Source organism: Cyprinodon variegatus, unplaced genomic scaffold, assembly GCF_000732505.1.
Source record: "Cyprinodon variegatus isolate N-32 unplaced genomic scaffold, C_variegatus-1.0 Scaffold954, whole genome shotgun sequence".
Taxonomy (NCBI): domain Eukaryota; kingdom Metazoa; phylum Chordata; class Actinopteri; order Cyprinodontiformes; family Cyprinodontidae; genus Cyprinodon; species Cyprinodon variegatus.
This window is the reverse complement of record NW_015151407.1, coordinates 156611-168644: the sequence shown is the minus strand read 5'-3', so window position 1 is coordinate 168644 and position 12034 is coordinate 156611. Positions and strand designations below refer to the sequence as shown.

The 12034-nt window shown below is 36.0% G+C and overlaps 1 protein-coding gene across 2 annotated transcripts in view; it reads left to right on the top strand.

Annotated features, from left to right (window-relative positions):
* polrmt (polymerase (RNA) mitochondrial (DNA directed)) overlaps positions 1-12034 on the top strand; it is a 71031-nt gene that overhangs the window by 31468 nt on the left and 27529 nt on the right. For both annotated transcript variants that reach the window (XM_015398713.1, XM_015398712.1), the window contains 2 exons: positions 1586-1672; positions 5272-5385. In XM_015398713.1, the coding sequence (XP_015254199.1) occupies positions 1586-1672; positions 5272-5385 (201 nt within the window). The remainder of the gene's footprint in view (positions 1-1585; positions 1673-5271; positions 5386-12034) is intronic.

Here is a 12034-nt window from a genome sequence, read left to right as displayed (position 1 = left end):
TTTTTCCCAATACTTTCAATCTAAAAGTTCCATAATTATCCAAACATCAATAAAATAGAATGATTAAATTCAAAGTATTCTGGCTTATAAACACTGACACATTTTTTTATTTTGTTTTTATTTTGCCTCATTGTCATTCACAGATCTCCAATGCCTTCAAATTATAGATATGTGTTCTTTAGCTTTACTGTTATCTGCTTTATTATATATCTCTGTGTTTAAACAACACTGCCTATGGCTCTTTGCTTCCAGTAAGTGATCAAACATGTGGGAGGTGGAGCAATACAAAGCTAGCAGGTCATTTGCATTTGGAAACCTAATATTTACTAGTCTAAACAATATTTTAAATGGCATATATGTACACTATAGATTTTACACTGCCTTTAGTTTTTCACATGTAATTTTTTTGGACTTAACTACCGGTAATCAAAAGTGAACTTATTTATGTCCCAGCTGTTATTAAATCTTAAGATGGTTTAAAGAAGCATAGATTTATGCGCCAAGTGACATTATTTGAAGTGTGTGCAACAATCTGAAAATTTTTTATTGATCACAATACTTTGTGAATATCCCTATTTAAAATAAATGAATCTGTATTGGGGATAATTTTGTTTGTTTTACTGTTCTTTGTGTATATATATATATATGTATATTATTGTTTTTTTTTGTCTTTTTTTTGTCAGGGAGTGCAGATGAAAATTTAGCTCTGGGAGCTTAAATCTAGTACTTTGCTTTGATATTTAATGCTCCTATACATGCCTCAAGTTCGGTAAACTGTACAAAGTAAACAAATAAATAGAGTTTAATTTAATAGGGTTCTAAGAAAGTGTTTGTTTTAAGGGTGATAAATGATTGTAGTGAAGAAAATTTTTATTATTGTTGAAATGGTGTATGGACAAAATATTAATGGTTGCAGATCATTGTCCAATGGTTTAACGATTCGATTCATACCAACTTCAAACCATATAATGAACTTTTGTTTGTTTACGTTATCATCTGACTAATATTACCAAAGTAATTTAGAAATATATTGATTTCAGCTTATGTACACTACAGCTATTTATGTTTTCCAATTTTTTCCTTTATTACTATTTTTTGGTCATAAAGGATTTGATGATTGTATCTGTACCTGCGTAGGATAATGGTAATCTACCAGGCATTTAATCCAGATTATATATTATATTTCCAAATACATTTTCAAAACGCATAAAGGAATTTACACATTTCATACAGAGGGCAGCAGAACTATGTCTTTCAGCATCTAACCAACTCAATGTTTTATGACTTCCACTAAAGTCCTGCACTGGTTTTAACTGAGATTTCGGTGGAGCTATAATTGTGACCGATTATGATGGGGATGTGCTTCGAGCATAAGGTTGCACCTACTGTGGAGGAGATCATGTTCCTGTAATATGAGGATAATTACAATCCACAGTCCTGCAGTTTATATCCCTTATTTCCATCACACATTGGATTTACATCATTAGGTTGGACAGTAAATGCAACTAAGAGTTAAAAGAAATGTTTTTATTTTATTTAGAAGTAACACAATTAAGAGCATAATGATGTTTTTCTATATCTCAAGGACCATGTGTGGGATGCATCCCATTACCTTGTGCGCCTGGTGTTCAGTGGTCTAAAGGAGATGTTTACAGGAACTAGAGAGATTCAGGTGAGCCGATATTGTTGTTTACACTATGAATGGTGGCATCTAGCCTCTTTATTCCTTTTTATGTTACAGCATGCATTTAATATTTTTTTAATTCTCCCTAACAGAAAAAGGCAATACACACAACTACTTGTTATGGATCTTTAAGGTCCTGAGGGTCACAGGTTGACTGTATTGTGGATCAGGCTTGCTGTAGCACAAATTTATCCTCAATGAGATTGACATAGGTTTTCTTTTTTTTTTCAATTGTTTATTTATTGGATTTTCATTTTGTGACACTAACACAACATTCTGAACACATAGGTAAGCTGAGAGGGAAAAAATAAATGATTACAAATATTAAGGGTGTATACGTAGGTTGGGAGGCAGATAAACTAAATAAGTTAAATATAGCAAAAAAAACAACAACAGAACAACAACAACAAAATAAATAAACAAAATATTAAAAATAATAAACATATACAATAAAATAAGTCACGTGTATCATTGTTATCAATGTTATAAAAAAAAAAAAAAAGGACAGGTAAGCACGATTACAAATCATGTGTTAGGTCAAGATGGGGTATCACATAGAAGGAAGTCAGGTGATGATCAAGGGTTCCAATGTTTGAGCAAAAATATCTCCTTTACCTTTCAAGTGGTAAGTATAGTGCTCCAGTTGCGTTGTGTCATTCATTACTGTTTTAAATAAATTAATTGTAGCTGCTGTGGCTAGGGTTGTCACGATACTAAACTTTTCAAGTCGATACCGATACAAAGTAAAATATTCGATACTCAATACCATTTTCGATACCACAAGGATAAAAACAAAGACTCCAAAACTCAACAGAAATTTTCATTAATAATACAAAAACAATAAATAAATACAATAAACAATAAGAACAATATTTTGAGGTTGTATGCTGTGCACAATATTAAGCAAGATTGATAAAAAACTTACAAAATTAAAATTAAGTGTTCCTTCCTTGGCTATGCTTTGCACACATAACAGCCAAACTAGTTAAGAAACAAAAATAATTCTCAGCAGCTGCACCTGTTACAAAAGAAAAGTGTGAAACTGAAAAATGCGTAGAATTATTCAATCACACAGTGTTCTAAAAGTGCATTGTCCTCTATTCTGCACTTTAGGTGCCACTGGCAGTATCGATACTTTTTTGAAAATCGATACTTTTGACAACCCTAGCTGTGGCTTGATTCCAGTTGAGGAGTATATATTTTTTAGCTACATAAGCAATTATACCAATCCTTTTATTAGAGATCAGGTCTAGAGTGTTATCTGAATCTCTACCAAAGAGATAGACATAGGTTTTTGTTTATAGGGTTTTTCCTGCCGTTATAGACCAGTTGTTCTTCAGATTAACCCAGTTCAAAGAGCTCCATGTTCCTCAGCAGAACATGGATGGTCAGGAATTGCTCTACAGCTGGCTGGGATTGTTCAAGGGAATTCTGCTTCCTGCCATAAACATCATTAGGGTCAATACTTTGCAAAAATGCCTTTAGAAATAATTATAAGTGTGGATAGTTGGTTAAGTTTTGTATCTATGTTGCCCTGTGGTCGTCGACCACTGAAGATGGCACCAGGTCCCCCATGATTCTGGTTGGACAAGCGTGTGTAGAAAAGGAAGCAAGAATGGATATTTGGACAGTTACCTTTCAGTTGCTACATCTTATTGACCTAATTTAGGTCTTAGCTGGTTTTTAATTACATTTTAGGATCTTGATTTCTTTGTTAGACCTGTTTAAAACTCTGACAGCAGACTACATCCTAGTGGTTAGGGCATAGAGTTTGGAATCCTGAGGTTCTGAGTTCGAGCCCAACACCCACAGACTGCCACTCTAGGTCTCTGAGCAAAACCCTTAACCCCACACTGCTCCCCGGGCTCCCCACGATGGCAGCCCACTGCTCCCCAAAGGGAAAGGTTAATGCAGAGGTACATTTCTCCAATGTGAGAAAAATAAAGTTCAGTTATTATTATTATTATCAGATTGTTTTGAATATTTGAATTGATGGTAAATTAATGAATTAAACAAAACATTTTTTGGTTTAAGAGGATTCATCAGTCAAATGGTCTGATAATGGATTCCGCTTATTTTCCTTAAACTGCATTGAAACTAAAATAAAGAAAAGAAAAATACTTCACAATTTTTTTGCTTTATTAGAATGCAAATTTATGCTACGAAGATATGCTTTAATGCTAAAATAGGGTTAATCTTAATTCCTTCATGTACTCAGGGATTAAAGTATTCCGTCCCCAGGCTGAATTTCCTATCGTAGCGATTGGTCATGTATAAAAAAAACAATATCACTCGAAAATAAATTGACGGTAAATAAATAAAAAAAAGACAATTGAAATCCCCCTTGTGTTTGTCAGCCAATGATAGCAAAGGAGTGCTCTGAAAGCAACAGTATCAGCCAAACAGAAGAAGAAGGGGGCGGGTCTTACGAAAGCGTGTACCTCCTCCTCTCGTTTCTCGCTCAAGTTGCCAGATAGATTGTGATACAGTGCTGAAGTTCTACATGGAAAGTCACATTGCGTCGTTTACGGCTCCATTCAACAGAGAGATCTGTTAAAAGTAAAAAAAAAATAAATACATGAAACTTTGTGTTTGTAGAGAAGGACGATAGAGAGAACGTAATTGCATGGAGTCGGCACACTGCAGTTCACAAACTCCGGCATGCTTTAATCCCTGTGTACTGTTTATTTTAAACCTGCTTCCTCTGTTTTTATCTCTTATGTTGGAAAGTGTAGTTGTTCAACCCAGTTTGAGAACCCCCCACCACCACCACACCAAACTTTGGAGCTGACATTCTGCCAGTGTGGATGTGTGTCTGTTACACCTGCTGCTGATTTAGGTCACATCCTCTGGTGTTTCATTGACAGATGTTATCTTAACTAGGCGCAGAGATGTGATCAATCCTCGATGCAATCATCTCTGACCTCTGCTGCAATCTTTCCTAACTCTTCTGGTCATTTCTGTCAAGCAGTGATCTGATTGTTTGTCCTCATCCTGACTCTGTGTATTTATGCTTTTACTTTAGTGTCTTTGCTTCAGTATGAGTCTTTTGCAGATTAATGGTGTTGCTTTGGGTCCAAGTTCTGCCGCTAGTTTCTAGGACAAAATATCTGTGAGTGTTTGTGTGTCTCTAAGGCAGTAATGCTTCCTTTTTTGGTAAACTGTGTCAGACACTTCTGCAGACAGGGGTTTTGCAGGTTTTATTGTGAGCAACAGCTTTTTACCTGTTCCACAACAAGGCCACAGCAATTGCTGACCTGTCTTTTACCCAGAGCAACAGAATTAAAGATGAGATCCCAAGATAATTTTTTGATGTAGCTGGCCGAAGTTTCTGGATTCTGTGGTTTGAGATGTACCAGAGGATCTATTTATGGGTCTGATTTATTAAATTTTGATCCGACAGACCATGAAAGCTTTATCTCAGTGAACTCAGTCATTTGAACATGTCCACATACACAAACATCCACTTGCCAGCATGGACATGGCCATATGTGCATAGCAAATATTTAACTGATGCTGCAAGTCTTCTGCATTTGCTCATCAGTATGTGTCCTTTCTTTCCCGCTGTCTGTGTCCCGCTGTTGCAGGACTGGCTCACAGAAAGTGCCAGGCTCATCTCCAAGTCTGGCCACACTGTGGAGTGGGTGACACCCCTGGGTTTACCGATCGTTCAGCCTTACCACCGCACACGCAGCCAAGTGGTGAGTCTCATCATTAGACTTATTGTTTTCATTAAAAGGCAGAGCTTTCACTTAAAAACACATAAAAATAATCAGACATTTAGTTTAAACAGCTACTTTTCCTTGTAAAACTATTTAAATATCTTTATAATATCCCGCTAAAACTTTACTGTCAAACTGTGTTTATACTGAGATGAAATCACACATATGTGGGCTCTATTCTCCAAGGAAAACTGTTTTACTAGAATTTAATTAATGGGCATCAGAGCGAGGAGAATGAACACACATGCACCACCACTTTTTATGCTTGAATCAATAAATATATATCATTTTAAAACAAAACATGAAAAACATAGTGGTATGATTTTTTTCATGGCGCTGTAAAAGCCAGTTTATATTTGTCTACCTTTGCTTGAGTTTTCCACTTGACCTTTCATATTTCCTTTAATTTTGTCTCTATTTTCACATTTCCTAATGAAGTCATAACTGACCTTTTCATAAAAGACAGGTTTTTGCACGTAATAAATCTAAATAGACACACTAGCTTGATATCTGACATTATTTAATTAATGTTTTCCCGGAATCCTTTCTTTTCTTGCACATGCAGAATTAATCATGCGATCCCAGGCCGTGGCATTACTATTGACTTAGGAATGCCTCTCAAACAAAGGCTTGTTTCTTTTTAACATTTTCACTGGCAAAATAGTTTGCTTGAAAGGGTTTTTCCGTCACACATTTTTTTAATTAACAGAACATCGGTGCAGTAAAAGCAGCCATTTTTAATATTTGCAGGGTAAAATAATTCAAACAAACACACAAATGGCACGCTAGAATTATTTTCAAGTCTCAGTTGTTGATCTCCCTCCACAAATGGTACTAAACTCAAGATTTATGGTTTCCTTATATTAAAATTGTTGGAAGCTAAACTACATGCATCCAGTTTCCTTTAACTCTCTAATATTATAACAGAAATTGAGCATCTCTTAACCTTTGCTTGTGCTTCATGGTTAATATACTAAGACATTGATATTTGTTAATTGTCCCTCAGCAAGTTGTAGCTAAGCCATACAGCTTTTTTAGCCCTCTCAGATAGCCTTTAAAACTTTTATGGATTCCTTTTCTTGCACACAGCCACCTATGAGCCATAGTTAATGAATTTTGGACAGAGTTGTGGTCAGTGACATTTCAGATTATCTTTACCCCATCATATTTTCTAAATTTTAACCAGGAATGGATCAAATTAAAACACCTCTGACTAAGTTTTACATTTCAGGCTTCTGATTTGAGATAAAGTTGAAGAAGTTGGCTGCACTCTTTCTTTAGTATTCCAACAGCAAGATGCTACAATCTGCTTTACAATTCTTAAATCTCAAATCTCTATGTTGATTCCCCCAAGCTTGCTTTTTGCTATTGTGGCCAAATAACCTTTTTTGTCTTGTTTGACTAAAGGCAAGTTTTACAATTCAGTATAATGACAATTCAAAGTGCTTTACATTAATTAGACTATAAAATAGAAGAAAAATAAAAGCAAATAATAATAGAAACATGATAAAAGCTGTTAGTAAAACAAATAAAACAGTTGCACCAAAACCTTAAACTAGTAATACCTCAGTTAACAGTTTAACTACAATAGTCAAAGGCATCTCTAAATAGATGGGTTTTTAACTTTGACTTAAAAAAACTCAGGCTTTGAGTACTTTTACAGTCTTCTGGGAGTTTGTTCCAGGTAAGTACAGCATAGGAACCAAATGCTGCTTCTCCATGTTTGGTTCTAGTTCTGGGTGTACAGTTTAGACTTGAACTAGAAGACCTGAGTGGTCTGGGATGTTGATACACTGACAACAAATCTTAAGGTTCCGGTCTGAGTCCATCATGACACCAAGATTTTAGCCATAATCAGTGGTTTCTAGCTGTAGTAGCTGAAGCTGGGAGCTAATTATGGATCTCTTCTCCTTTAGTCTGAAGATTTTTACCTCTGTTTTGCTTTTATTCAATTGGGGATAATGATGGCATAGCCATGTATTGAACTGTTCTAAGAGCTAGCCAACACTCTGTTGGGTTCATAGGCACCTGGTGACATTGTGATTTAAAGCTGTGTGTCATCTGGGGAGCATGTTCATGGTGAATAGGCGAGGCCCCAAAATGGAGCCTTGAGGAATCCCACATGGGATTTTTCTGGTTTCTTATGTAAAGTTCCCAACTGACATAGAAGTCCCTCTTCTTCAGGCAGGATATAAACCAGTCCATTGCAGTACCAGAAAGACCAACCCTGTTTTCCAGATGCTCCAATAAAATCAAGTTATCAACATTATCAAAAGCTGCACTGAGATTCAATAATATAAGATCTGTGGTTATTCCAGAGTCTGAATTTATACAGATGTCAATGAACACCTTAGTCAGGGCCATCTCTGTACTGTGGTTGGGATGGAAAGCAGACTAAACTAAACCTTTTGTTAGTCAATGTGGACTTCTGCAAATTTTGGTTCTTTTGTTAGGTTGATTGTACAGCATCGCCTTCTGTGTTAGTAGGTGGATCTCTATCAGCTTTTCTAATGTGCATTTTGAAATATCCCATCAGAAAAGCCTGATGGAAACTGAAAAATTAGAAAAGAACTGCCTTTTTAAGTACGTTTGAAGTGTGTTTTTGCTTTTATGAAAAAATAACACCTACAGTATATCAATCTCACTGCTCCCAAATTACAACTGAGGTCTTTTGGATGATGGGCAAAAGTTCTTCCAGAAGACTTCACATTCAGGTGCCTAATCTGTACTCAAAGTTAATGTAAGAACGACTTCCCTGATTGCAACACATTCATTAAAACGTTCCTCCATTACTGATCAGTGCTAGATTTCACCCGCTACTTCCTATTTATTACAGTTATGCATAACTTAATATGGACAACGAAATAGGACCGCAATACGCTTTGCAGTTTGTTAATTTGTTCCAAACCAAATAGAAACATCACAAATTTGCATTTTCCTTTTTTTTTTTTTGGGTGCTCTTAAAATTCGCATTTCAGTTTAATAGAAACATGGCTGCTGTTTCTAAGGGAATCTTTGTTCATTGTGGGCATTATGGGCACCTCATATATTTTATGATTGACTTGAAAATTTTTGGCTCAGATTAGTTAAAACCAGGACAAAACTGGCTTTTTCTAAAGCTTAATGAAACCAAACAAGAGGCAACTTAAGGAAGGTGATTAACCAAGTATTGGTGATAGTTTATGTTAATACAATATTTGATTCTGTTTGGATAATTAAAATTTATTTAGGTTATTTTTTGTAAAGTCATTTCAACCTGCAAAAGGGACCAAGTTAAGTATTGCTCCAAACTCCTTACTACTAACATTAAATTAATGTCAATGGTGAAAGAATTAACCGTTTTATCAAAACATAACATCTGTTTTCTTAGTCTTTTTTTTTCTTTTTTATTTGCTAGTTGTCTTAGGCTTTCCAGAACTAATTTGGAAAGCCTAAGTTGTTTTTTTTTTGTTTTGTTGCGCCACTGATGGTGTATTCTGATTACTTCAAGTGGTACAACGTGAATGGACCACAGCATTGGATGTTTGTTTGTTGCTGTGGAGATTCTGACAGTAACACATCTTAGAGATGACATGATGACTGCAAGCCAGTACGTCTGCAGATAAAATGGCCTTGTGCATGCCATAGAAATAGGAATTGTTCATGTCTATATAGCTGAGGATCCTCTTAACTTCCTGACTCTCAATGAAGTGAAGGAAGGACGCAGACATGTTTCTGATCAGACAAGTCACTGATGGGCTTTCTCAGTATTCAACCTGCTCTTTTAGTCTAACATCAAGCATATGGTTGCCTTAGACAGGAGATGTCACCTCAGAAGCAGGTGCAAAACATTTATAGTGACAGAAACTATCTTCTCTGAGTATTTATCTCTCTCAATGTTTGTAGATATTTGTAGATAGATTAGATTAGGTCAGATTTCCCTAATCTGACCTGTTTCTTTTAAGAGGACAAGAAAAGAGATAAACTGAGATTTATTTACTCTTCAAGGCCTAAAAATAAATAATAAGAATAAACAATTACCTTAAACAAGGATTTACAGATAACTTTCATGATCCCCTGCAATAATTCGCTAATCCAGTTGCATCACTCAACAAAAATGAAACCATCCTGTAGAAAGGTCACCTTTGCCAAGCGTAGCTGGATTAAATGTAATCTCCCAGCGTCCTCTCCATATCTAAAATACAAAGCCACTGTGTTCCTGAGGGTTATTATTAATTAGATTATACATGGAAGACTAGAATGGAGAATAATATGTAGAAAAACAGAAAGTAAGGTGAAGCCAGCTAATGTAGCGTCCCACGCTTGCATTCATTTGTAGAGAAATGCTGGGGAATCAGAAAAAGTTATCTAAGTAAAAGAGACAATGAGCAGAATTCAGAGAGGACTGGAAGATACTAATCCAATCAAAGGTCATTTTGGTTAATTTGGGTCATAATCAGTTTATTTTTTTTACACTCTACACTCTACCCAGTGAGGGTACAGCATAATCTTGTTCTCTGTGGATGGTAACTCGAGGGATTCGTCAGATGGATTGGCTGGATTTGACCGGATTTGTGAGTCTATGGTGTGACTAAAAGCTTTTCATCTAATGTCCTCTGTGTGGAAAAAAATTAGGCTCCTTTGAGTTTCACTGATCATTGAGTCAAACATTTCCTATCAAATACACTATAAAGCAGGGCAATACAGCAGCTCATGGTGACCTGTAACACTTTGAAAACTATTATGCCTTTAATGAATAATTTGGCTAAATAGCGTTACAAGTCCTCTAAGGTACTAAACATTCTTCTACCAGTATTGAACGGATTGTATGAGATAAATCTGGAAAAATGTCTTGAAAATATCTTGACCTGGCAGCAACACAATTAACTGCCTGACAGAATAATTCTGCTCAGCGGGAAAGTCTTCAATTTAAACAATTTTGTACCTAGTATCAAGCATCATATATTGCCTCTGCTGATGATGTCAGAGTATAGTTAAGCCAATCGGACAAACGGTAATTCACCTGTTTCATAAAAAGTGCATTATGATTAATCTGATTAATTGTTTCAGCCCTATTAGGGGCCGACTGTTTACACCAGGGTCTTGCAGTCAGTTAGTTCACAGATCTTTTCAGTCTTTATATCCATCAGTTAATATGGTCCCAACTCGGCACCAGCATGCTCTATTATCCAGACCAAACAAAATGCTTTACGTTATCATGGCAAGGCTCAGCCAATAATATAATGTAATGTCTCTGGCATCCTCAGGATCAGGACAGATGTGACCACCTGAGCAGATCTGGCAACTATGCCGTTAAAGCAATTTCTGAACGCTAAACCTCAGAATTGGATAAACTAATGACCCCTAATATACACACGCACAGGGGTACGTGACTCCATGTGCCACCAGATGCTGCAGAAAAAATTTAATATATAGGAGTCACATTGCAACGCGTAACAAAACCTCACATATTAAGACATTTCTGTAGATACATAGATGTGCCACCATAAGCAACAAACATAGCTTATCTCCATGCAGTGTACTCACCCATTGTAGAAAATATCTCCTGAGAAATATCTGGATTACCAAAAACAAACATTGAAACAGTTTTAACTGTTAACCTTGGAGCTCCTCTGGGGTCTGCACCACATTGGATTAGACTAGAGAAGACACAGTGGAGGGCTGTATAGTTTGCAGTGCATGGGAGATGAAATTAGACACATTGATTGCATTTGGTGACTTGAAGTAAAAAAAAAAAAAAAAAAACTAAATGTGGAATATTTTCTCCTTCTATCCACTGATTGTCCTCTTGAGTGGATTTCTTTTAGAATTTTTAATATTTATCTATAAATATCTGCGATGAAGTTTAGTTGCCCTACATGGATTCTTTTTCTTTTTTTAGTCATGTGTGGCATTATGGGCTGTATTAAAATACAGTTTTGTGTAGTGATGTCAGAAGTTAAATTTGCAGTAGATTCGATGTGATATAATTTAGCTGATGTGTGGCAAGATGAGGCTCATATGATTAAGAAGAGTTGAGCTCTAATAGATCATTTATAAATTTGATTCTCACCTTCATCTGGGGAGCGGAAATATTCCTGACCCTTTGACTCGGTTACCTTGTGAGCTTCTGCACCATCTGCCGCTTAACTGTGATTTAATGTATAGAAGCCCCTTCCTGACCATAAGGCAATCCAAGATCTCAGTCCATCTTACCTGCATGGCATCATCAGTCAGCTGCTACACAGATCATACATGCTGTTCATACATTATAATGCACAGTAGGGATTTGATTTACAGTATGGCTGTAAATCAGCTCACATCAAAGAAAAGAATCACCTCTCCTACCCATACTACATTTAAAGCGACAGTTTCTCCTTTCCCCTCTCATATAGCCCATCAGAATTTTAGATGTTAAGAGAAAGCCAATTTATGCTACTATTATATGATATTATAAGTAGTAGTTCTATATTCTAATATTGTTACTAATTAGGGTTGTCAAAAGTATCGAAACTCAAAAAAGTATCGATACTGAAATGTTGTATCCGGATACAATACTCGTTTTTTAAAAGTATCGATACAGTGCCGTCACCAGTGGCACCTAAGCAGTCATTCATCTAAAGTGCAGAATAGAGGACAATGCACTTTC